Source organism: Diplotaxodon limnothrissa, linkage group LG5 (assembly GCF_057381915.1).
Source record: "Diplotaxodon limnothrissa isolate DT_005_m linkage group LG5, D_limnothrissa_male_GT1.1, whole genome shotgun sequence".
Classification (NCBI taxonomy): domain Eukaryota; kingdom Metazoa; phylum Chordata; class Actinopteri; order Cichliformes; family Cichlidae; genus Diplotaxodon; species Diplotaxodon limnothrissa.
Window position 1 is genome coordinate 8,217,052 of NC_140600.1, and position 25,635 is coordinate 8,242,686.

Genomic DNA, 25,635 nt, shown 5'->3' on the forward strand with positions numbered 1-25,635 from the left:
AGTGTCTGAAATTTTCTAGTAGAAAAATCGTGTTTTTTCAAACTAAATTTACTGTTTTACTGTTTTATTATGTAACAATATCTAAACATCTCCTCTGAGCAATTGGGTGTTTACAGTGTTTGACTAGGACACACAAATGACAGCAAAAAACATTATTTTACGATAATAAAACAAAATTTACACCGCTGGGACAAACCGGAAGCGTTCTTTGTGGCTACGCGCAGCTCCAATGCGCAGCTACGTCACTATCCGGTTCCTACGACAGAGAAGAGCGCGAGATAGAAATCCAAGAGCGCGGACAACTCTGGCGCTCCGCACCAGCTGGTTGTATAGGCTGTAACATTAGAAAAGTGCCGAGCCTCCATCACCAACACTGGCTACAGCATAGAGACATTAATCACGGGTATTACGACGACATAATACCGAGTACGTATGTACATGACGTGCAACGGCCGCCGGAGAAATCGCTTTCGGACCGTAAACAACAGAAATAGAGGGAAATGTCCCGGTGGCCGCGCGGGTAAGATGTTAATATTTATTACCTAAATTAGCTGTGCTTATTTTATTTTTTTTAACACGGGGGATAATGTGAGTATTTAACGTCTTCTGTTTAATACAGTCAGTTGGAAACTGCAGTCTTTACTGTTTGACCTAACCCTGCTATGCCTGGGAGCTCGCTTGTGTCTGTGCCGCCCTTTTTCCGGACACGGAAAACAGGCTTAGGGTTAAACTTGAGGCCAAACACGGTTTCTCTTAGATCTCACTAGATAAAAAAATCACTGCTCAACACAGACATAATTGGCAAACAGTATGTTATTTCTGCGAGCTGTTGTCCGCGCAGTTGCTAGAAAAATAAGAACAATAATCTAGCTGTCTTCCGGACATCACCAGGGCCGGTCAGTAGTGAGTTGTCTGTCAGCTATGTTCGTCCACATCACAGTTGTTTGTCTCTCAGTGAGGATGGAGAGGAGGCCATGCATCAGGACACTGATTCTGATGTGGCAGAGCAGAGGGATGGAGGGAAAGTGAAGGTGAAATGGACTCAAGAGGAGGTATTTGTTTATTTTTATTTTTTGATATATATAATGTAAACCAGACCTTCATTTAAACATTGAAGTAAACCGACTATTTAGATGGCTTTAGAGGACAGGGATCATAAAAATGCTCATTTTTGGGTGTGTATACAGGATGAGAAGCTTAAAACGCTGGTTCAGAAACTGGGACCAAATGACTGGAAAACCATAGCCAGCTACATACCTGTGAGTCTGAACATCTTTTCTGTAAGAATGTATGTCAACAGAAATCTTTTTCAGTATTTTGAGTTTGCTTTTTTGTTTTTTAGAATCATACTGAACATCAGTGTCAGCACCGCTGGTTTAAAGTCTTGGACCCAGAATTAGTGAAAGGCCCCTGGACTAAAGAGGAAGATGAGAAGGTAGGTAGTTTAGAGGTGTTAACGGAGTAAATATGTTGTGAATAAAAGCATGCTGGTGATCTTCTTTTTTTTTTTTAACTTTTCTTTTTTGTCCTCTAGGTTATAGAGCTTGTCAATCTTTATGGCAACAAACAGTGGGCACTGGTAGCCAAGCACCTGAAAGGCAGACTGGGGAAGCAGTGCAGAGAGCGCTGGCACAACCACCTCAATCCCAGTGTCAAGAAGTCTTCATGGACGGCTGAGGAGGACCTCATCATCTATAAGGCTCACTGCCTGCTTGGCAATCGCTGGGCTGAGATCGCAAAACTGCTCCCTGGAAGGCAAGTAGCTACTCTGCCAGAAACAGAATTTGGCTGATATGAGCTTTTACATGCAAACTCCTGCTCTTTTCTGAATTGAATTCTTAAATTTTTAACTTAGAAAAGTTTGATACTTTGCTGTGCTTGTCAGATACTTTGTAACAACTGATGAACAATTTAATCAGCTGCCTATCTGGTGGGTCACTTGTCCTGCAATGGACTGCATGGACTCCTACACCACAGTCTTAAACTTAAACAGTAGTCCTTGTTCTGTTCTCAGCCACAAGGGACTTGTTCTAGCTAGACTGAGCCTGTAGGTCACAGCAGATCTTCGCAGCAGAGTATTGTCTACTGTTGTTTGTTGGAATCCTTTCATCCACAGGGTGTGAGACACACTTAAGAGGTAGTGTATTACATTGTTGGATGTCTCAGGAGAAGGGCCAGGGCTAGGTTGTTAGCAATAAGTCAACTTTCAAAACAAGTGCAAGGATTACTTTGTGTTGCCAAATAAAGTCAGTATGTGGGGAAACACTGCAATTCATGTCCTGATATATATTGACAGGACGGACAATGCAGTGAAGAATCACTGGAATTCGACCATCAAACGGAAGTTAGAGATGGGCTTCTACTCCGGGGAGGTCTTCAGGCCCAATGAGCTGGAGGAGCTGTGGGCTCGTGTTAACAAGGATGGTCAGGTGGGCTGTGTTTCCATGATGTCCTCCTCTATGATACAAGATACAAAAGATATGTATGGTGAGATACAGAAATTGGGTTCTTCTCATTACACAGGTGCCCAGTTGCTCTCAAGACAGTTCAGACAAGGACTCTGAGCAGAAGATCCCTCCTTCAGTAAGTGACTGTTCGCATTCATTAAAGAAAATAACACAGTTATCTTAAGTATCAGAAACTAGTCTATGCTAGTGTTGTTATAGAATCTCCTTTTTCCAATAGCTGCAAGAAACGTCAGCTAAAGCTGGCACCAGCAAAGCTGGGCCGTCAAAGTCTGTTCCCTCTCCAACCAACAGTCTGAGTCCCAAGAGTGAGGTGGACAGCACAGGAGCGCTGAACAGCACCAGCTGGGTGGTGGACAGCTCCGGATTTCTGTCTCCCACTGGCCCAGCTCTGAAGGAAGTGTTAGACATGGTGGATGGGGTGAATATCTACAATACTACGGGGTTATTTAAAAAAAACAAAAAACTGTCCTGGTTTTATATTGTCTATAATGTATTCTCTATACAGTTTGTCCTGCACCTGTTCAGTCTTGGCTATTTCACAGTCGTGGTTGCATGCTGACCTAACAAATAAATGTCTCTTCTGCACTAAGGATCTTGATGGCTGGTGCAACCTCGCAGCCTTTGACCTCCCCGAGGACAGTCCCAGCCCAGAGCGACATCAGTTTCGTCTGGAAGGCAGCGCCCTGCAGGAACTAAGCAAAGGCAGCAAAGGAGAACTCATCCCCATCTCTCCTGGGGGCGTCACACCCCCCTCCATACTGAGCCACCGGAGCCGAAGGTGCATCGCTTTGTCTCCCGACGCCAACAAGTCCATGACTCCTAAGAGCACCCCTGTCAAAATCTTGCCCTTTTCTCCATCTCAAGTAAGTCCCTTGTTCAGTGGTACTCGCAGTCATGTCCTATTAATGCACTCTACTGACAAATGTGTGTTTTTGCAGTTTCTCAACATGTGGACTAAGCAGGACACTCATGACTTAGAGTCGCCTCTCACGTCCACACCCGTGTGCAGCCAGAAAGCCATAGTTACCACTCCACTGCAGCGAGACAAGACGCCTCTCACTCAAAAGGAAAACTCAGTGTAAGAGTCCTCTAATTGGTGGAGGCATCTGATGGCTTCGTTTTTCATGGGTTCATCTAAAAACAGACAAATTTCTGAAGATCTGATGCCATCAAAGCATCTCCACCAACTTATAATAATGATTCTTGCACATTTTAATCTCATGTAATGTTCTTAGAATTATTAGAGTGTGTTTTTCTACAAGTACAAAGGGTTGTGGATTGAATATGTCAGATTCAATGGATTAACATTTATTACTAGTATTTTTTTTACATCAATTCAGTTTATTCATTTATTATATAGAACCAAATCACAACAAAAGTCACCTAAGGCACTTTATATTGTAAGGTAAAGACACTACAACAATAGAGAGAAAACCCCAACAATCAGGCGACCCCCCCCCCCCCCATGAGCAAGCACTTGGCAGCAGTGGGAAGGAAAAACTCCCTTTTAACAGGAAGAAGCCTCAGGCAGAGGTTTGGAAACAGGACAAAAGAGACACTGTGAAAGAGAGTGAGAGATTAATAATAACTAATCATTAATTGTAAAGTGGTGTAAAAATCAGATATCGGTTTGATGCTGATTCAAGTTTGGAGAGATTAGATATTGGTGACGATGGGCTAATCGAGTCCTATGTTCAGTGTTTAATGCAGCACTTGCACTAACATAATATCTCGCCAGCACCTCGATTACTGTAACTATTCAGCCTGCTTGTGTCTTATCTGCTCAAAGCCACACGTATTAGTGAGGCGGTACACCCACCAGTGAGGGTGATCATAAGTGACGTAACACTGAGCTGAAATGAGTGGATAAAATTGGAAGTAGGATTTTTATTTTTGTCATTAACATAGTTTAAGCAGGGCCTGATGTTAATCTGAACAATGACTTCTAGCGTCTTTCTCACAGTAAGAATTATACGTTGTTAATCTAACACAGTGTATATGAACTTCTCTGTGTTCTCCTTTTTGTTTTCTCTAGTTTTGTTACACCCAACCACAAGTCTGAGCTGTGTACCCCACGAACTCCAACACCGTTTAAAAATGCCATGGAGAAGTACGGGCCTCTGCAGCCTCTGGTGAGCATCAGCATGTGCTGTCTGGGAAAACATGCTAGCTCTCGTCTTTCTCCTGTGCTGTTAACAGCCTTTTCTGCTCTTTTGTCAGCCTCAGACTCCCAACCTCGAGGACGACATAAATGAGGTCATCTTGAGAGATGCGGGGATCGACTTAATGATGCGCTTAACTCCACCCGAACAGAGGCGCAAAACTGTGGTAACTAAAAGCCGATTTTAATACATTGCACAGATTTTTAGTCATTTCAGTCAGAGGCTGGTGTCAGACTCACTTTCTGCCCAACATTTGATTCCAAGTAGGTCAGACTGGTAGATTTACTAACCTAATACACCTGCATATTGTTCCCCTTTCTTTTAGTATAAAGAAATATAATAAGATAAGATAAGATAAGATAGAACTTTATTAATCCCTCGGGTGGGTTCCTCTGGGAAATTCGACTTCCAAAAAGCACAGCAACGACCGAAGTTACAGTTACAGAATTGTTATATATATATATATATATATATATATATATATATATATATATATATATATATATATATATATATATATATATATATATATATATATATATATATATATATATATATATATATATATATATATATATATAATACAGAGACAAATATAAATAAAATATACAAAGGGGATAAATAGAATAAATAGGAATAAAAAATAAAAATACAAGTGAATTGCACATTTCAAGTATTGAGTCTATTGCACTGTTGACTATTTACAAAAAGTATTGCACAAGGTATTGTACAGTGAGGTGAAGAGGCACTACAGCTTAGTTGTTCCCCCCTCCTTTGTCCACCTGTTTCTCCTCCCTCTCCCCTCCAGAGAGGAGTTAAACAGTCTGATGGCGTTTGGGACAAAGGAGTTTTTAAGTCTGTTGGTTCTTGTCTTGGGGAGAAGCAACCTGTCACTGAAAAGACTCTTCTGGTTGTTAATGGCCGTGTGCAGAGGATGCCCAGCATTGTTCATAATGTCCAGCAGTTTCTTTAATGTCCTTTTCTCTGCCACTGTCACCAGAGTGTCCAGCTTCATGCCGACCACAGAGCTAGCCTTCCTGATCAGTTTCTCCAGCCTGGATGAGTCCTTCTTTGCTGTGCTGCTCCCCCAGCACACCACAGCATAGAAAAGTACTCCAGCAACCACTGACTGGTAAAACATCCTCAGGAGCTTCCTGCAGATGTTAAAAGACCTCAGCCTCCTGAGGAAGTACAGTCGGCTTTGGGCTTTTTTATACAGGTGCTCTGTGTTGCATGACCAGTCCAGTTTATTGTCCACCCACAGCCCGAGGTACTTGTACTTGTTGACCACCTCCACCTCCTCCCCCTCTATCTGAACCGGCAGTGGACCTTCTCTGGACCTCCCGAAGTCCACAACCAGTTCCTTAGTCTTTGAGGTGTTGAGTTGCAGGTGGTTTGTGTGACTCCATGCGACAAAGTTCCTCACCAGACTTCTGTACTCCTCTTCCTGATCATCCCAGATACACCCCATGATGGCCGTGTCATCTGCAAACTTCTGAATATGGCATAGTTCAGAGTTGTAGCAGAAGTCAGAGGTGTACAGGGTGAAGAGAAGAGGGGACAGCACAGTTCCCTGTGGTGCTCCTGTGCTGCTGACCACTGTGTCAGACGTGATGTCCTTCAGCCTGACGTACTGTGGCCTGTCGGTGAGGTAGTCGGAGATCCAAGCCACCAGGCAGGGGTCCACCTCCATCCTGTTCAGTTTTTCCTGAAGCGTACAGGGCCGGATGGTATTAAAGGCACTGGAAAAGTCAAGAAACAGGATCCTGACCGTGCCTTTTCCCCCATCCAGGTGTGAGTGGGCTCTATGCAGGAGGTACAGGATGGCATCCTCCACTCCGACACCCGCCTTGTATGCAAACTGTAGTGGGTCCTGGGCATGTTGTACCTGTGGTCGGAGGAGGTTGAGGAAGAGCCGCTCTAGAGTCTTCATAAGATGTGACGTCAGTGCCACCGGTCGGATACCCCATCCATTAATATGAGGCTGAGATGTATTATAAAAATAAACACAATTTTGAGTTTGTCCACTTTAGGAAGATGCTACTACAGTAAATTAAAGAAAGTCGTCATCATCATGGCTCATTAGGCTTACACTGGAAAAAATAAATAAAATAACATCATAAAATTAAAAAAATTCTGGCTAGCAGCTCAATATCTAGAATTTAATTTAAAAATCATTAGTGTTCTCTTAATTCACAAAAACTGTCTCTTTTTTTTCATCCCCATGGACCCGCTATACTAATATAGTAGTAGTGCGGGTGCTCTGACATCTTGATACTCCTGATCATAACATCCATAGTATACATATTGTGCACTAAATATCTAAAACCTGGAGTGAAACTGATCCTAGGAAAACTACTAAAAGTCTCACTAGCAGTTGTAAGTAGATGTAAGTTGCTAAAATCATCAAACTTTACAGTTCAGTTACATGTGCTGTCATGCTCTGTCAGTGATAGCAGTGTGTTTCTGCTCACATGCATCAGGTCCCTTCACTTTTGTACACTTATACTGTGGGCAGTATAACACAGTGCTAATCCTACACTGAATATTCGAGTTTAAGACACAAATGCCAAAAAACACTAATACCTGGGGCAGGGAAAGGATCTACCGCTGTTTATGACATATCCTTCCCCTACTGGCTGAATAGTCTTAGGTGGTCTTCTTTCCACTATATAGGCTGCACGGTTTTGCACTCTTTTTGTTCTGCTATGTTCCACATAATTTAAAGAAAAAATCATTCTGAGTGCAACATGTATGAGTATAATACACCTAGAGCCGTAGCTGCAAACTGACAAATGTTAGTACGGAGGAATTCTGTTTAAAAGGGTTTTTGTAATGGTGCATGCAGGGGATGCTATTTTATTCTGTTAATGACCTTCAGCTACACAAACACTGAGCCTTTTGTAACTTGTAAAGTTTTGGAACATAGCACCTCCTTTCTTCACACTCAGGAGTGCCCACCTCGGGGCTGTCAATCACAGTTGTCACACACAGAAAGCAGCCTTGTTCAGTCGCTGTACCCAAAGCAGGCTCTTACTGCCACCACTCTGTGAGAATGCTTTGAGCTAAGAGCTGCTGACAGCTCATTGCTACCCTCCTTCCATTCTTCACTCAGATATTTTTAACAGACCTTGTTTCTCTTTGCCGATTTGATCGTCTTTTATTGCCAGCATCGCCCTCCTATGAAGAAAGTGCGTAAGTCGTTGGCGCTGGATGTAATGGACTGCCAGGTGATGCCTACATCCAAACGTAAATCAGCCAAACACAACATCAAGGTAAAGTGTGTGGAAACGCTTTATTAGCCTGCGTGTGGTTTAGTCATATCCTAATTCTTGATATTTGGTCCTTACTTTTTTGGCCACAGGAAGAACCGATGTTGATTTCTGTCAGCTCTTCACCACTTAGCAGCAAGCGGCACGAAAACATTTTGGATCAGGGCTTCCTTTTGGGACCAAGTGACAGTGCCATATTTCCCAGCACAGTCCCCCCAGTTCCAGTATGTTCCACCTTTTTGCTCTTTTGAGAGGAGTTATAAGTGTAATCAGAGTGTGAAGTCATTTACATCTGTTTATGGGTTTTTTTTTCCTCCACAGATGTCAAAGGAATGGGAAATGGTTGTTTGCGGACAAACTAAAGACCAGTTAATAATGACAGAAAAAGCCCGGCGCTACCTTCGCTCACTAAAATCCCACGCTCCTAGCCGGGCTCTGATCCTGTCCTGAGATGGCTCGTGTTTTTACGCCAAAATGTTACTTATCCAGAACTTACAGTTGCTATTTTCCCATTTCTCCTGAGGGCCTGGTGTACTTTGTGGCGGAGAAAGAGTCACGTCTTATAAGGTTAGCGCCATGTTTGAACAACACGTTAGCGATCAGGTTATTGACAGTGTTAGGCCTGTCTGAAAGAGAATGTTGCTTTTAGATGTAGAGTCAGGCTGCCAGGCATGTTTAATTCCATAGTTGTTATTTCAGTGTTTGAAAAGAACGAATGAATGTTGAGGGGGAAGAAGAAGAATGTGTAAATGAAAAATCAAGGCTGTATAGTTTTGCCATCACTGGGGAAAAAAAAAAAGGTTTTACATGTGATTAAACAGTTTTTTTAACATTGTGTTTTGTACAAAGGTTGCCCCTCCATATCCATGTTCTGTGTTATAGAGGATTTACAGGTTGAACAGTAATGCATGAAGGGAACACTTATTGTAGGATCTATTTAGCATGTATAGATTCGTTTTATGATGCATTTCGGTACACACAAATTGTAGCTTCCCACACATTGGAGAGAAATTGACACTAATCATATCTCTAAAGATGAGGAGCTACCCATCAAGATGCGTACATCTCAAGTTTTAATCTGTAATAGTCATTTATGTGAGATGTAGTGAAGGTGTAAAAGTGTTCCAACTGTTGGTGTGAAGGGGATTATAAATAATGTGACACTGTAAATAGAGTTGACTGTTTGCTCTGTCATACAAGAATGTTGCAGAATTGAATAAAATACTGATATGTTCAATACACTTGCTGTTTGATTATGCTGCTGCAACTTTGTGATGCAGTCCTGACAAATTAAGGTGTATAAAGTAGGCTTTGTTTTAGTTGGAATGTGCTGAAAGTGTGGTCTAATAATTGGAGCCTGTCTTAGTTTATGCAACATTTTGTTCAATTATGTTTATATGGCACCAATTCACAACATTTGAATCGGGTCACATTATATTACAAGGCAAAGACCCAACAATCAGGAAGCCTCAGCAGGTTAAAGGTTAGAGGTTAAAGTTCTTTCCTAGCTTGAGTTGGAGTTGTCCAGGTAACTTAAATTAAGATATTAACTTTCAGAATTTTCCAATCACATTTTCTTAATGCAAGATCTAAATTTCTGAGTACACAGGAATGTGAAAAAACAATTTCCTAAGGCTCTATGTAAGCCTGTGAAAAATTCAAAAACAAACTGTTTCCATTGAAAGTATCAGTGTAAGTGGAGTACACTTAATGTACTCACCATCAGCACAAGAAACCACCTCGATAAAAACAGGTTTTGGCAGTTGACTCACGTGGTGTACTTTAGGGTGACCATATTTTGATTTCCACATAAGAGGACACTTGGCCCGGTCATGAAGAACTTTAATAATACCGTTTGCTTCAAGAAAACTTTAACATTATTAAACGACGAAAACTTCTCTATGCGGTTAATGAATGGTGAAATAAAAAAAATGTCATATAGGCTTTTACAAGTCAAGTGCAAAAAAAGCACAGTTGGTCACATTAGTGTACTTTTAAAATTAGTTGTAAAATGCTTACAATTTAAATGCGGTTTTTATAAATGAAAAACAAAAACTAAACAAGTCCGATTTGCAAATACTACTTTACAGTGATATCGGTAGCTGTATAGGTACAAAAATCTAGAAATTTCCTGAAAGCATCCAGAATCCTGTTGCAGTATGGCGACGGCACAGCTGATATTTGCGAACATGATCTACAGTTTGCATTCGATGTCAAAGAATGTAAATATAGACCATTATTTTATTTACAGTGCGTCTTACACGTATACAAAGTATTTATATATTAAAATAATAATAATAAAAATGATAATTTTAGTGGGCATTTATTTTTAAATGCAACGTGTACAGCCGGATATCCCCCTACTGACAGGTCGCGCTCTGAGACACCGGAAGTAATCGTCGCTTTTGGTGACGCTGCATTAGACCTCAAGACATGGACCGGTCTAGTGAGTACATTCCTTTACAAAACGCCGAATTGAATGTCATTTATGTGCATCTTTGGTTTTATTCATGTCGTGTAAGCTTTTGTTGAAATGCAGGTTTTATCGTTGGTGGAAAAATACCGCTCTGTGCTCGCAGTGTGCCGTTTCCTACTGACGTTAGCTTGCTGGCTCGTAGCTAGACCTGCACGAGCGAGCGTTACATGAATGAATGAATTGTATGTTGAGAAGCTATTATAAAAATGTATTATTCTGTTTATTATATATTTAATTTTGTGTTTATGAATTCACCTTTCGAGCAGCAGCCGGCGTCAGATTACTTAGTCCATGCTGTGTGTCCGCAGGGCTGTTCGGGTTGTTCTTTCTCAGCCTGGCTCTTTCCGGAGCTCAGGCGCTCACACCGTCACATTACCTCTCCCTGTCTGATGTGGCCCGACTGCAGAACCTCCTGAGCCAGCAGTTCACTGACCTGGAGTCCGCATACTACTCAGTTGTAGGTCTGACCAAGCTGGGAGCGACAGTTCCCGATCACGAAGTGAGAAAAACAGTCCTTCATTATTTGCATATGTAATATATGGACTCTAGACTCCCATCGGTCTTCACTATGTGGCTGTTTTGCATTTGTTTGTTTTTAGGATGTGTGCCAGTTTGTGAAATCTCAGCTTGATTCCACTAGTGTTGATTCACTCTTCTTTGCTGCTGAGATCAGTCGTGCCATTTCAGGATGTGAGGTATAAAAATATTTCATGGTGTCTCTCTGTCTGTTATCCCTTCTTTCTGTTAGAGATAAGTGTAACAGAAATGCATGAATTACATTTGTGTGCATTGTTTTTGTTTTTAACTCTTTAGATCCCTGTATCCAACGAAACCCGCGACCTCCTCCTGGCTGCAGTCAGTGAAGATTCGACCATGACTCAGATTCATCGGGCTGTGACTGCTCTCAGCTCTCTTGGGCTTCCTCTTGCTTCCCAGGAAGTTGTAGGTTCCTTGACAGCCCGGATCAACAAAGAGGATAATGTTATGGCGTAAGTGTTAGATGCTTTTCAGTTGTCATTACCAAAAAAATACAATAAAAATAAAGAGAGTCTATGCATCTTATTTTACAATAAATGGGTGTTCTCTTTGGACAGCATCACCATGGCTCTGCAAACAGCATCCCAGCTTTCCCAGCAGGCAGAGCTCGGAGGAATACTGGAAGAAATTGAGGTGAACTTTAAAACTACCACCAGATGGTGCTGTCTCACTATTTTTTGATTTATAGCAAGAAATCCTATATCTTCAAAATGGGCCCTATTGTATTTACTTATGGTTTTATATTTTTATTCTTTGACCCTAAAAGGATTGCTTTGCATGATGTAAAGCTGCAAATGATCCACATTTGTGTTGCACTAGGCCTTGGGACAGCCTCTTTGTTCAAATGAGGCATTTTAGTTTCCTTCTGGTTGGCTTCTTTTTACCAGTCACAAGGTGTGAACAACAGATGAGCTGAGCAAGTCAGTGATATCCTCTCTCAGTGACAGTAAGGAGTCGGGAGTAAAAAAAACCCTCTGAAGTCTGAACTTTTGACTCGGAGGTGTTACTTGTACATATGCTGACCTTGGCTTTGTTTAATAAGAGTATCTATCACTGCAACAATATGCACGACAGACATTAAGGTAAATTCTAACTCCTCTTCTGATGGCTTTTCCCTTCCAGGATCTGACAGCTCGCTTGGATGACCTCGGTGGCCTCTACCTCCAGTTTGAAGAGGGACTCGAAGCAACCGCCATGTTTGTGACCGCTGCTTATTCCCTGTCAGATCACATGGACATGGAGCCTCCTATCAAAGAGGTCTGATATCTGTTTGTGAGGTGCTGTACCAGCTGAAGTTACAGTGGGGCAAAAAAGTATTTAGTCAGCCACCGATTGTGCAAGTTCCCCCACCTAAAATGATGACAGAGGTCAGTAATTTGCACCAGAGGTACACTTCAACTGTGAGAGACAGAATGTGAAAAAAAAATCCATGAATCCACATGGTAGGATTTGTAAAGAATTTATTCGTAAATTAGGGTGGAAAATAAGTATTTGGTCACCTCAAACAAGGAAAATCTCTGGCTCTCACAGACCTGTAACGTCTTCTGTAAGACGCTTTTCTGTCCCCCACTCGTTACCTGTATGAATGGCACCTGTTTGAACTCATCATCTGTATAAAAGACACCTGTCCACAGCCTCAAACAGTCAGACTCCAAACTCCGCCATGGCCAAGACCAAAGAGCTTTCGAAGGACACCAGGAAAAGTATTGTAGACCTGCACCAGACTGGGAAGAGTGAATCTACAATAGGCAAGCAGCTTGGTGTGAAAAAATCAACTGTGGGAGCAATCATCAGAAAATGGAAGACATACAAGACCACTGATAATCTCCCTCGATCTGGGGCTCCACGCAAGATCTCATCCCGTGGGGTCAAAATGATCATGAGAACGGTGAGCAAAGATCCCAGAACCACACGGGGGGACCTGGTGAATGACCTGCAGAGAGCTGGGACCAAAGTAACAAAGGTCACCATCAGTAACACACTACAACGGCAGGGAATCAAATCCCGCAGTGCCAGACGTGTTCCGCTGCTGAAGCCAGTGCATGTCCAGGCCCGTCTGAAGTTTGCCAGAGAGCACATGGATGATACAGCAGAGGATTGGGAGAATGTCATGTGGTCAGATGAAACCAAAATAGAACTTTTTGGTATAAACTCAACTCGTCGTGTTTGGAGGAAGAAGAATACTGAGTTGCATCCCAAGAACACCATACCTACTGTGAAGCATGGGGGTGGAAACATCATGCTATGGGGCTGTTTTTCTGCCAAGGGGACAGGACGACTGATCCGTGTTAAGGACAGAATGAATGGGGCCATGTATCGTGAGATTTTGAGCCAAAACCTCCTTCCATCAGTGAGAACTTTGAAGATGAAACGAGGCTGGGTCTTCCAACATGACAATGATCCAAAACACACCGCCCGGGCAACAAAGGAGTGGCTCCGTAAGAAGCATTTGAAAGTCCTGGAGTGGCCTAGCCAGTCTCCAGACCTCAACCCCATAGAAAATCTGTGGCGGGAGTTGAAAGTCCGTGTTGCTCGGCGACAGCCCCAAAACATCACTGCTCTCGAGAAGATCTGCATGGAGGAATGGGCCAAAATACCAGCTACTGTGTGTGCAAACCTGGTAAAGACCTATAGTAAACGTTTGACCTCTGTTATTGCCAACAAAGGTTATGTTACAAAGTATTGAGTTGTATTTTTGTTATTGACCAAATACTTATTTTCCACCCTGATTTACGAATAAATTCTTTACAAATCCTACCATGTGAATTCATGGATTTCTTTTTCACATTCTGTCTCTCACAGTTGAAGTGTACCTCTGGTGCAAATTACTGACCTCTGTCATCATTTTAGGTGGGGGAACTTGCACAATCGGTGGCTGACTAAATACTTTTTTGCCCCACTGTATATCGATTTGGCTTGGTATTGATGGCAAATGTTCTCTTCACACAGGATCAGGTCATCCAGCTGGTGAATTCTATCTTCAGCAAGAAATCCTGGGACTCTCTGGCTGAGGCTTTCAGCGTGGCAAGCGCCGCCGCTGCTCTGTCCGGCAACCGCTTCCACGTACCGGTAGTCGTCACTGCCCAGGGCCCAGCTACTGTTTCCCACAGCCAGCCAACCCTGCAGGTACACATGATGGATCGTGTTCTATCTACAGCCCTCAGTGTGGTTTTTAATCACCTCACAGTCACATCACCCTGTCTCTCTCTCTTTCTGATTCACAGCTCCTTGTCACTGATGTCATGTCTCAACCACTAGACTCAGCCAACGTGGTGGTGGAATCTGCATACGCTGTGGCCTCGAAGGCTGCTATTCTCAACCAAGCACCATTCACAATTAATGAGTATGTATAAGAATCCAAATGTATGTTAGCTGTACAGTCGTCTCTCAAGTTCCCCAGAAGTTGAGATTTATCCCCAACGACAGGGTAAACTCCAGTATTAAAGCAGACAGTTGTCATTGGCTGTAGATTGTGTTTCTAATCCTCTTTACATAATATCCCAACGTACTTTCATTTTACAGTAAATTGTGACTGCAACCCCAGCTGTTATACTGAGTTCTTCTTATTTTCTCCTTTTCAGCGGCGTCTTTGAACTGAACTTCATGTCCAGCCAGCCAGCCAGCGGATATTACCAGTTCACCATTGCAGTGACCGGGGACAGCCGGCTGGTTGCCAATCATGTCGAGGTACGTTTTTTTTCTTGCTGCATTTAGCTGGAATTGGCATGCACAATAATAGTCATTGTTATTTTTCCAATCAGTGGTTCTTTATTTAGGTTTACAGTGACTCCTTTTCCCTTTTGTCAGGGGTATATGTAAAATAAATCATTGTAATAACACACAATCAGAACAATAAGAAAAGTAGTCTTAGACCCCCCCTTAACTAATATGAAATATTTGCCTGAGGCCTGTAGTCTGCACCTAAGGTCACTTTTAATTGCTGCTGTTTTGAAGCAAATATGTGACTCGTTAGTGTTTGCAGAGCAAAGCAACAAGCAAATATGAAAAAGTCAAAAAAAAATTTTTTCATTTTTTCTTTAACTAAAAAGCTTAAAATACACACAGCTCTCTGTTAGTCACATGTTATGTTACGTTAGGGCAGTGGTTCCCAAACTTTATTTTGCTGGGCCCCCCTTTGTTTTACAAGAAAAATGTTCGCGCCCTGCGCGCGCACAAACACATCCTCCAACCACACACACCCATATTTTGCTCCATTGCGGTTTATTTCACACCTCAAACATTTAGTAAACAATTAAGCAAATACAAGTAATCTGCAATAAATTACAGGTAATAATAAAATAAACTACTAACTCTTGTACGGTACGTCCACACCTACACGGGTATTTTTGAAAACGCAGCTGTTTCTATGTGCTTGGGCCTTTCGTCCGCACCTAAACGGCGTTTCAAATCACCGAAAACTGAGATTTTTTTTAAAACTCCTTTTTTATGTTTACGTGTGGACGAGGAATACAGAGTTCGTAACACAACGTCAAAGGTGTGTGCCTTTTTTTCACGTCACGCTGTGCGCCACGTTATTGTTTACGTGAGATGAATTGCAGAATGGCAGATAGAGACAAAATACTGTTAATCTTCAGGTTTTACATGTTTACATATACACACGCAGTTACTGTCCCTCCATTTACAAAGGCAGAGGCGTCACAGTGGGATTATTTTACGTGTAGTTGTTTTTTTTCCTGTGTAATAATATTCAACATTACTATCAATCCATTTTTCAAAAAATGCCTCTCTGTGCAAAATGGGTTTAAAAACAAACAGCTGTGGGATCCTGTTTGTCCGTGATTTGAACAGCCCAGCGCTGCTCCCGACGCAGGGAAAACCAATCCTGCAGGGGAGACCTACCTCGGCACTTGTGCAGGTGAAGCCAAAGGGAAGATTTGCTTCACCATATTTTCTAGTCTTTGGCTTAGAATGAAGTTGGTTTGGAAACATATTCCGCGATGCTTCATCTCCTGCTTTGCGTTTGTGTGGGCGCCCCGTGCTAGCAGTGTCCAAGCCTCCCCCCCCCTTTTCATACCGCGCCCCCCCTGCAATGGCTCTGCGCCCCCACTTTGGGAAGGTCTGCGTTAGGGCATGTCGCGTCTCTTTCTTCATCCTCGTCTTTATATGTAGCCACAAACATCCTCCCAGCTGTTGTACTGTTATTCTACCTTGAAAGATGACATTACCCAGAATACCATTCTGTAAATATGAAAGATTTGGAAAGTGTTCATATTTCAAACACTGTTACGTGCTTTGATTTCAGGAAGCTGTTGATTATTAAAGCAAAACTTATGTGAATAGGTGGAGATGTTTGGCCATAATGTACATCTACCATGTTTGGGAAAAACCAAACACGGCACATCAGCACAAACTCTTCTTCTTTCTGGCAGTAAAGTTTGGAATGGCTGAAAGAGAAAAGAATCAACATGTCGTAAAGGTCCAGTCAAAGTCTAGAACTCAACCTGATCAATATGCTGTTGATCTTAAGAGAGCTGTGCTTAAATGAATGCCTTAATCAAATATAGTCAAACCTCAATGAGCTGACGCAGTTTTGTAAAGAAGGGTGGGGTCAGAATTCCTCTACAACGATGTGAGAGACGGATAAAATCATACACAAAACAGTGACGGTGCTGCTAAAGGTGGTTCTGCAAGCTGTTGAATGTTGGGGTGTGCTTAGTTTTGAACAGCGCTGCATAGACTGCATAGAAAACTTTCCTTTTAATGAATATACTACAAGTGTAGCTTGAGCTTCAACTTCTTAAACTGTGTCCACACAAAATGATTCCCTTTGAAGCTGACAGCTCATCGCTTGCACACGTTCCAGGCTCCAGTTGCCTAGGTAACCCTTTAATGCATTTACTACTAGGTCATATCTCAATCGAAAGTATCCTGCACTCGCATTGGTACTCGCTTTCCGTCAACTTTGCATCCCAGTGATTATTTTACTCGATCACTTTCTGTGTGCTCTGGTCGCTACGTGTGGATGCAGCTCTAACTCCTGTAAAATCCACAATAGGCATTTTGGTTTATTGAGTGCTGTTTGACTTATTATTGACTTAATATTCATATAATTAAAGAAATTACTGCATGTATGCTGATACATCTGGTGTACTGCCCATCCCACTAACCAGCAGGCTGTTTGTATTAATGACAAAGTGCCTGCTGTTGGGCTTGTGGAAACGGTGGTCCTCTACAGCTTCAGGAGCTTTCTTTCACTGCTGATGTTCAGTTATGGCAGAAATCAGAATAGTTTTGGTCAGTAATGAGTTTGCAATTATTAACACGAGTGCTCTACAATCTTTATGTATTTCCTAACTTAAAAACATGTTTGTTTTTTTCAGCAGATTGAACTTTAGCTACAATCTAACTGAAAACCAAATAAATAAAACTTGATCAGGGAGATGTGGTTATGCAGATGATCTTGTTTTCTATATAGTTAAAAACAAAAATTAGAAGAACATATTTGTGCAGCTCTTGTTCATTCATATTGAGACATGACAAAGCTGGAGGGTGGGGTATAACAGGATACTGTGCAGTATGTGGGAACAATGGTGCACGTCATCAGACAGTCTCTCCATGGAGACTGTCAGGATATTTCACCTGGTTGTTCACAGGAGAAGTGCCGTAAAATGCTCTGTGTCCAATGGAAAAGGGAACACGAGAGAGAGAAGTACAAAATCAGGCTGCTTTCTTGGCTCCTCGCAGCTGGCCAGTCACGACATGAAGTGGATGTGAACCCAGTTACAGAAATCGTTGGACAGACCACTCTAACGTGGTGCTGGTGTGTGTGTGTGTGTGAAGTACCTGCTGCACCAGTTTAAAATTTGTGTTCATTCAAGTCCAGCAGCTTGGAGAAGGAAAGCAGAAGAAGGAAAGGAGAAGGAAAAACAGGGATCCATCATTTCTTAAATGAATAAAGAAATAATTATGTTTATAAGGTTCTCATCAGCAAGTATTGTATTTGCCATGTACTTTGTGGGGAAAAAAAAAAAAAGTAAAATCATATGTCAGTCCAGCAAACCTCTGATCCGAGGGATGATGGCACCGTCTTGAAGTTGGCACTTGTAGTTCTCATTTTGCTCTTTTGCAGTCTCGGTGTAGTCACGTATGGACCAGCTCTCCATCTGCTACACATTTTGGTTGGAGTGGCCCTCCGGGGCTGCTGATGCAAGCTTTGGTCCAGCTACTGTGGAGTTGGATTCTGCGATCCTCTCTGGGGAAGCAGCTGAATGCTGTTGAGTTTTTCCACAGTAGCATATTAAACCATATTAAGGAGACATTTGAGCAGTGATTAAACTTTGAAAACAAGAGTAAAGGGATTGTCCACTCCTTTTAGATCCATCACAGATGTGTAGAATGTGATTTGCATCCAGGATAATCTGTTCAGGCTTTAATATACCCGGGCTGCCTGCCCGTGTGCAGGCTGTGTGGGGAACCACTGAATTCTCATTGCATTGTTTGTGCACACACTTTGACTACTGTACTCATGACTCTGCTTTGTACTCTGTCTCCACCTGTAGCTTAAAGTGAAGGTGTCCACAGAGGTGGCTGTGACCAACATGGACCTCTCTGTGGTGGATAAGGACCAGAGCATCGGCACAAAGACCACCAGGTTGGAAATCAAATTTAAAAAGTGGTGCCAGCTTTTGTTGATCCACCGTAAGAGGAAAGTAAAATACTAAAAGATTTTCATCTGTTTTTGTCTTTTCTTTTTGGTAAATACACATGCAGGGTGGACTATCCTTCCAAAGCTAAGAGCTCCTTCACAGCAGACAGCCACCAGAACTTTGCCATGTCCTTCCAGCTGGTTGACATTAACACTGGAGTGGAGCTCACACCTCACCAGGTGTGTAATCAGAGTGTGACAGGAACACATGTCTACAGCAAACTGCTGACAGAACACTTGTTTCTGACTTCGTCTGCTTTTATAGTCTCGTTTGTGACCATACGGCCCTCATAGTGAACGTCTAGTCAAACGCAAGAAGACACACTGGTTATGGCAGGAGGGTGAGCTCAAACCCTCACCTGATGTCAAAAACCTGTTTCTTGTCCATGTTGCAGACCTTTGTACGGCTGCACAATCAGAAAACTGGCCAGGAGGTCGTGTTTGTGGCCGAACCCGACAGCAAGAACCTGTACAAGTTTGAGTTGGACACAGCCGAGCGGAAATCGGAATTCGACTCCATCTCTGGCACCTATTCTCTCTACCTCATCGTTGGAGACGCCACTTTAGAGAATCCCATCCTGTGGAACGTGGTGAGTGTCTGAGGCCTGTTGGCGATAGCGAGTCCTCGCTGACGTAAACCCTGCTCACCCACTTTTAATCTTTTGAAAGGCCGACGTCATTCTGAAGTTCGTGGATGAGGAGGCCCCGGCAACAATTCAACCTAAGACTCTTTATGTACCCAAACCAGAGATTCAGGTACTAGTTATGCTCTGTTAACATCTCATTTACTGGCTGATGATAGAATGAAACCAGCTTGATTTTAACAATCTCCTCATGTTTGTGCAGCATCTGTTCAGGGAACCTGAGAAGAAGCCCTCCACAGTGGTTTCCAACACCTTCACTGCACTCATCCTGTCTCCCTTCCTGCTGCTGCTCATTCTGGTAATAATAATAATAATAATAATAATAATAATAATAATAATAATAATAATAATAATAATAATAATAATAATATGTTTGTACAAAATGTTTCCCTTTTTTTTTTTTTTTTTTTTTTCCACTCTCCATCTAGCTGTGGTTTCGTATACGTATGGAAGTAATTTGCTATTTAAAGAGACACACCTACAAACAAACCTATTTCATTATCAGTCCAAGCTTTCCCTGATAGCTCGTCCGCCTGTGCTATTGCTCTGTGCAGTGATCTTTTTTTCCCCTGTTGAAAAGCTCTTCAGTATGAAGCCTTCACAGACAGTGAATGAGACTCTAGTCCACTATGACTATAATACTTGTTTTAATTTGAAATCACAAAAGCTATAGTGTATTTTTCCCCTGGCATTTTCAGTGATGAATAATAGTCATTGTTACCGTGGATCAGTTCATTGTGCGTTAGGTGGTAAACAATTTTTTTGGCTCTTTTGTCCTCTTGCAGAGGACGAAAAATCACATTGTGTTTTATTCCCCTCTCTCCTCTGTAGTGGGTCAAGCTCGGCGCCAACATCTCCAGCTTCAGCTTCTCTCCGAGCACCATCCTGTTCCATCTGGGACACGCAGGTTAGTCCCCGTGTTTGAAATGAAATCTTTGCCACAGACTCGACTTTTTTCCAGCTTCTCTGCCTGCTGTTTGCCCGCTGTTGTTCTACACGATGAGCGAATTGCTGTAAGAACAGCTGACATTACGCAGAATGATTATTCTAAGTATGCATTATTCATGAAATTCCCCAAACACCTCTGTGACATTAAGTCAGTTTTCCATGTGCGGAATTTAGCAGCCAAAAGAAGCAAAAATTTAAACCCAGAAAAGCACGACAACAGGAAATGCAAATTTCTGCTCATTTCCATCATCACTATTGTTGTGCAAATTGCTCTCCAAAGTAAACATCTGGTGGGGCTACATCTCCCATGAAGTGTCAAAACCACTGAAATCGAGGGCACTTCATGATGACACAAAAGTGCGACAGGCAATTGTGACAGGAAAACAATGCAGAATTCCAGCAGACTTAGCTCTGTGCGTTTTTTATCACCACAGAGTTCAGTGTTCTCGTCACGCCACACAGATCCGATGCTTCACCTGCCACAGTGCTCTCTTTAAAGGGAGGTTTGTGTTTTAGGCATAAAAAATTTCCTTCGAAGTGCCGTGTCTCCCGATGTCTCTGTGCACACGTGGCAAAACCTTCATGGCTCTGTAACAGTTTAATGTAATTTTTAACGCAACTTAAAACATTTTCGTGGAACATTTGTGCTTTCTTAGTGGCCGCTTCCCAGAATATAAAGGGAAAAATGTGTGTTCCCCAACCAGTTAGCAAATGTTGGCTGGTTACTGCTGGGTGAAACCAGTTGCACAGGGTAGTGTTTTTAGAACCAGAATGGGATAGGAAACCTATCTCATGTTAGTGACTGGCAGCAACCTGCCACAACTACTTGCTAACTGGGTCGGGTTCAGTTTTTCTTAGACCAGCGGCTCCCTGGGGATCACTAAACAGTCACTAGGCTGAGGGACTCTTAGAAGTTTAAATATTTAAATATTGGACTCATTTAGTGTGACCCGTAACAAGTGACTGAGCCCATAAACTCATCAGCAACGTGTTTGCAGATGTCAGGACAGAGCGTGGTTTCTGTAAGCTTTGTAGGATGAGCCATTAGGAAGAAGCCACTTGTTAAATGCTAGTTGAGTTGGCATGTTAATTAACCAGCTAATGTGATCCATGATACTAACACATGTAGGCTATAGTGTAAGTTTTAGAGTGAATGACGTGACACCACAATGGCTACTACAGCGCAACAGGATGGTGGCTGCAGTTCTGTTAATGGCTGTTGCTGGCTGTCCAAACCACAGGACCACTGTAATACTTCCAGTAAAAATATTAAAGGTTTTATTCTATAATTATTTCCTTTTGTTACCATGAAGATATATGTCAAATTCAAAGGACTATGGCTCAGTATATCATATATCATGGCATTGGAGCATTCTATATGTTGTGAAGGAGTGGAGATGGGGAACTTGGCTGGGTGGTCATTAATGTTCAAATCTATTTGGCTGTTTCATTTCAGCCATGCTGGGCCTGATGTACGTCTACTGGACCCACCTGAACATGTTCCAGACTCTGAAGTACCTGGCAATCATCGGCGGTGTAACTTTCCTTGCCGGAAACCGCATGCTGGCCCAGAAAGCAGTGAAGAGGTACGCCTGCCAAATGCGACTGGCACAAATGGCTCCTAGAGAGTCCTTAATGGTAGAGAGAAAGCCTAGCCCTTTTCCAGATAACAAGGACTTCAGTGCTGTGAGGCTTCTAGGTAGTTCTTATCTCCAAACTTGAGGGAAAGTGCCTATTCTATATTCGTAGCTGTTCAGTGGGCCTGCAGAGGCTAATTTCGATATCAGGCTCTCTGCCAGTAGAAGAGCTTGTGCATACTTGGAAAAGGAGAGAAGAACAGCAGCAAGATCTAAAGGAGTGAAAGCAGTGATGATATCAGGGGCAATTTCTTCACCGTGATTATGTAGAGCTCTTTGAGGGCCAGAGTGAGCAATTTGTCTCTGACTCGAGAGCTCGCTTTGTAATTGTCCGCCTTTACCTCTTGATCTCACAACAGCCCATTTAACAACGTAGAAGATTTCAATTAACGATTTCACCAATGTCATTCTCCAACTGAGGACTTTGTCCCTTCTTCCAGGCTAGTTTTTGTCTCGTGAAGCTCTTTTCTTTTCTTTAACCCTTCTATCCACACCTCGCTGTGTCTTACAGGATTGCTGCAGAGCAAAGTAGTAGATTGGCAAAGTATAGAAGCCTTCGATAAAGCCTCCCCCATATGTAACAAATGAGTCGGTTCTGCTTCCAGGCTGAAGTAAGGGCATCCTCACAGACTGCATCCACTGCGCATTTCCATAATGTCTCGCAGCGTGCATGGCTGTGTGGTGCTCATTCTAACTCCGAGTGTTCACATGTACTTGCTGCCACCCCCCCACCCCCCCTCTGGTTTGCCTCTTCACTCATCCCACCACGATCACTGCAACCATAGCCATGCAGCCACTTGGACAGTCCCTCCATTGTGTTGTCTAACACTCGTGGTTCTGGTTGTACCATTACATTTGAGAGATGTGTTTTGTGTCCATGTCCGTGCATCGTCCACGACTTGAGAGATTTTGGTCATGATGGTTGCTCTGTGTTTTTGCCTACTTACACTGTGTTTTTGTGGTAGGGTGCACAATCAGAATGCATGATCCATGATTTGTCAGTGATCAGGTGCTCAGTGAGAACCCAGAGAGGTTCTCATTCATTCATTCATTGTCATGTCTGTAATAACTAATGCTTGTTTTTGTATCTCTCCACAGAAATCAGAAAAAATAGGGGCAAGAAAAAAGAAGATGATTGTTTTGTTGTTTCCATCAAAACCTTGTTTTGTTTTTTGTTTGTTTTTTTTTGTTTTTTTTTTTAAGAGAAAATGGGACGAAAAGTTGAAAACTTCAAAGCATGCAGTTTGTCTGTGTTGCCAAATGGAAGAAATTGAAATATCACCACGTCTCTGGGAGTCTGGAATAACACTCAGTGCAGAGGACTGTGGAGCTACTGATCATTGCACTTCATCTTCCTGTGAGATTTGTTTTCTTATTGCGAGCTGTTTTTGTTGGTTTCTTTTTTTTTTGTTTGTTTGTTTTTTTTTAAACCTGGGTTTGTCCCGCCCCCCTCCTTATTTTATTTTATTTTTTTTGGTACATTCCTCTTTTTTGTCCCTCAGCTCACCTCGTAACATTTTTCAACTGTTAATGAACCATATTGGCAGTAATACTGACACATGGAACATTTCTGTGGCTGTTTCCTATTTGATACAGAGTCGATGTCTCTGAGAAAGTCTGTTAATAAGTAAAAAAAGAGGGCAATTTGAGGATGTTTTTGTAAAGAAGAACAGGAAATAAAGGTGCTGGGGAGGTCAAGTCTCACGTGTTTCTTTCTTTTTCTTATTATAGAGAAGAATATGAGCTCAGTGGGTTTTTTGTGTATGTCAAATTGATTATATATATATCTCTTATATATTTTATTTTTTTGTCATCACAGTAGGGGAGAAAGAAATGATATTTGCTTGGGTAAAAACATTCTTCTTTTTCCAGCTACAATCTAAAGGTGTCTCCTAAACACATTAGATAAATGATAAATGTACTTGCACTGCCATAGTACTTTCTTAATCAAAGTCACACTGCTGCTTTTAAAAGCTACACCTTTAGTGATCCCACAGACTCCACTGAATGCATCAGAGGCCATTCAGGGTTCAGTATCTCACCTAAGGACTCTTAAGGTGCTTGAACTGGAATAGCCAGAGATTGAACTACTAACCCTCTGATTGGTAGATGACCTGCTCTATCTCCTGAGCCACAGCAGCCTCGAATTTATTGCAGGTCTGAGTGGAGGGCGGCTACATGTACTGAATGCAAATGAGCAGATTGTGGGAATAAAAATAAAAAGCACAGCATAGGGAAAAAAAAGTGGAGAGTTCGCTATTTTGTAGTGCAGTCAGAATATAACCTATTACTATAGCTTATATAAGATAAAAGATGAATACTTTTATCTCCAAAGGTTAGGAATTTATTGTGAAAAATGCTTCGTCTGATAAAAATATATCACAGAATAAAATTATTAGTATTTTAAAAAAATTCTCTAAGCAAGGAGCTGAAAGAAAACGAAACCAGCAGTGTGGCACTAAACAAAGTATTTTATAGTTATCTGAAAACTGCTTTACATCTGTATTTACAAATGGACGCCAGCATTAAGTGAAGTAGCTGTCATCATTTTGTGATGTTTTCAGTAAGTCTTGTAATCATTGATGCAGAGAAAATGACCTGAGGGAGATTTATTGTCCTTTACGTAGAAGGCATCAGTGTGTTCACAAAGAGCCAAACATGTTTGGCTCTTCTCCTGCACACAGTGGAGCAGGCTGGAGGAAGCATTAGGAACAGAGAGCAACTTTTATCCTAAACATTAAGAATCACTCATAGAAATCACATCAAAAGCTCGTCACTTGGACTCACGTGGATTGTGGATAACACACCCTGATTAATTCAAAGTCAGATCAAATGACAGGTTGCGAAGATTATTAATCCATAGAACCGATTCATGGATGATTCAAATGTCGGGTACTGGTGTTTGTGCATTATGGATCAATGGCAGAGCTTAATGAGAGTTCTAAACGGAGCAGAGCTGTTATTAAGACAATGTTAGAAGCAGCACCTGTGCTGCCACGAGTCCAGCTGCCTGCTGGGGTTTGTTCCTCAGTTGTGCAGACAGTACCGTGATTACACTCCCCGCTATTGTACACACATGTGTGTCCCTTAAAGGGATATTTTTTTAATCAGTCTTCACACAAGATAAAAACGGTTCACCTTCCCAGAGTTAAGGTGCTCCGTGGTCCCTATGGAGGGATCTTTGAAGGTGTTTCACACTCTGTGAAGTTGTGTAGTCTATAAAGCGTGCCCATGATGGCCACAGTAGACAATTACAGGCTAATGGTAATGCCAGCACATACTGTAGTGTAACAGGTACAGAACACAGCAGAATGACATCCAGTTAATCTGCAGTGTTTGAAGAGTCGCATTAGGCAGCAAAAACTACTAGTTGCATGCGACTACAGCAGACTTTTGAAACACAATGTCTCTTTTCACTGTTATGCTGATGATATTCAAATCTACCTTCACCTGACTGGGGATGCTCTATCCTCACCACATCCTCTGTTTGATTGTCTGAGTGATGTCAAAGACTGGTTATCACGTAACTTTCTTACTTTAAATGGAAAGAAGACAGAAATTATTGTTTTTGACCGAAATATGCCTCTGGGACAATTGACTGGCACATTTGGGCCTGTTGCTAACTACCTTACTGATACTGCCAGGAATCTTGGAGTTTTCATGGACAGTTCCTTCAAACTTGATAAACAGGTCTCTACTGTGGTGAAAACTAGCTTTCATCAACTACGCCTAATTTCTAAGGCTAAACCCTACATACCACACAAAGATATAGAGAAACTCATTCATGCTTTCATTACGTCAAGACTGGACTATTGTAACTCACTC

At 42.1% G+C, this 25,635-nt stretch overlaps 2 protein-coding genes across 3 annotated transcripts; both read left to right on the forward strand.

The window, feature by feature from the left end:
* The first annotated feature begins 500 nt into the window (after nt 1-500).
* On the forward strand, nt 501-8,352 carry mybl2b (MYB proto-oncogene like 2b). The gene is made up of 15 exons (XM_085353752.1): nt 501-520; nt 956-1,052; nt 1,188-1,259; nt 1,343-1,435; nt 1,535-1,755; nt 2,297-2,429; nt 2,524-2,583; nt 2,686-2,886; nt 3,059-3,331; nt 3,407-3,546; nt 4,504-4,600; nt 4,689-4,796; nt 7,801-7,905; nt 7,995-8,126; nt 8,224-8,352. Exons 1-15 carry the CDS (start codon nt 501-503, stop codon nt 8,350-8,352), a joined length of 1,881 nt encoding a protein of 626 aa, XP_085209878.1.
* A 1,940-nt stretch (nt 8,353-10,292) lies between these two features.
* On the forward strand, nt 10,293-23,500 carry rpn2 (ribophorin II). 2 transcript variants are annotated; one of them, XM_085353753.1, is made up of 18 exons: nt 10,293-10,348; nt 10,687-10,877; nt 10,978-11,073; nt 11,192-11,367; nt 11,473-11,548; nt 12,038-12,172; nt 13,865-14,041; nt 14,140-14,258; nt 14,497-14,602; nt 18,436-18,527; nt 18,647-18,761; nt 18,977-19,171; nt 19,251-19,337; nt 19,428-19,523; nt 20,057-20,132; nt 21,630-21,759; nt 22,322-22,421; nt 22,909-23,500. In XM_085353753.1, the coding sequence occupies exons 1-17, from the start codon at nt 10,336-10,338 to the stop codon at nt 22,371-22,373; spliced, it is 1,932 nt and encodes a 643-aa protein (XP_085209879.1). In that variant the 5' UTR covers nt 10,293-10,335; the 3' UTR covers nt 22,374-22,421; nt 22,909-23,500. The 2 variants fall into 2 exon arrangements, with proteins under 2 accessions (XP_085209879.1, XP_085209880.1); XM_085353754.1 differs by lacking the exon at nt 22,322-22,421.
* The last annotated feature ends 2,135 nt before the right edge of the window (nt 23,501-25,635 follow it).

Excerpts from the sequence above, each read along its gene's own strand:
- rpn2 (XM_085353753.1), top strand. Across the intron at positions 10,878-10,977 it reads CGACAGTTCCCGATCACGAA|GATGTGTGCCAGTTTGTGAA; the intron begins GTGAGAAAAACA and ends GTTTGTTTTTAG. Across the intron at positions 19,524-20,056 it reads TCCTGCTGCTGCTCATTCTG|TGGGTCAAGCTCGGCGCCAA; the intron begins GTAATAATAATA and ends TCTCCTCTGTAG.
- mybl2b (XM_085353752.1), top strand. The coding sequence starts at position 501 with ATGTCCCGGTGGCCGCGCGG. Across the intron at positions 3,332-3,406 it reads TGCCCTTTTCTCCATCTCAA|TTTCTCAACATGTGGACTAA; the intron begins GTAAGTCCCTTG and ends GTGTTTTTGCAG. Across the intron at positions 8,127-8,223 it reads GCACAGTCCCCCCAGTTCCA|ATGTCAAAGGAATGGGAAAT; the intron begins GTATGTTCCACC and ends TTTCCTCCACAG.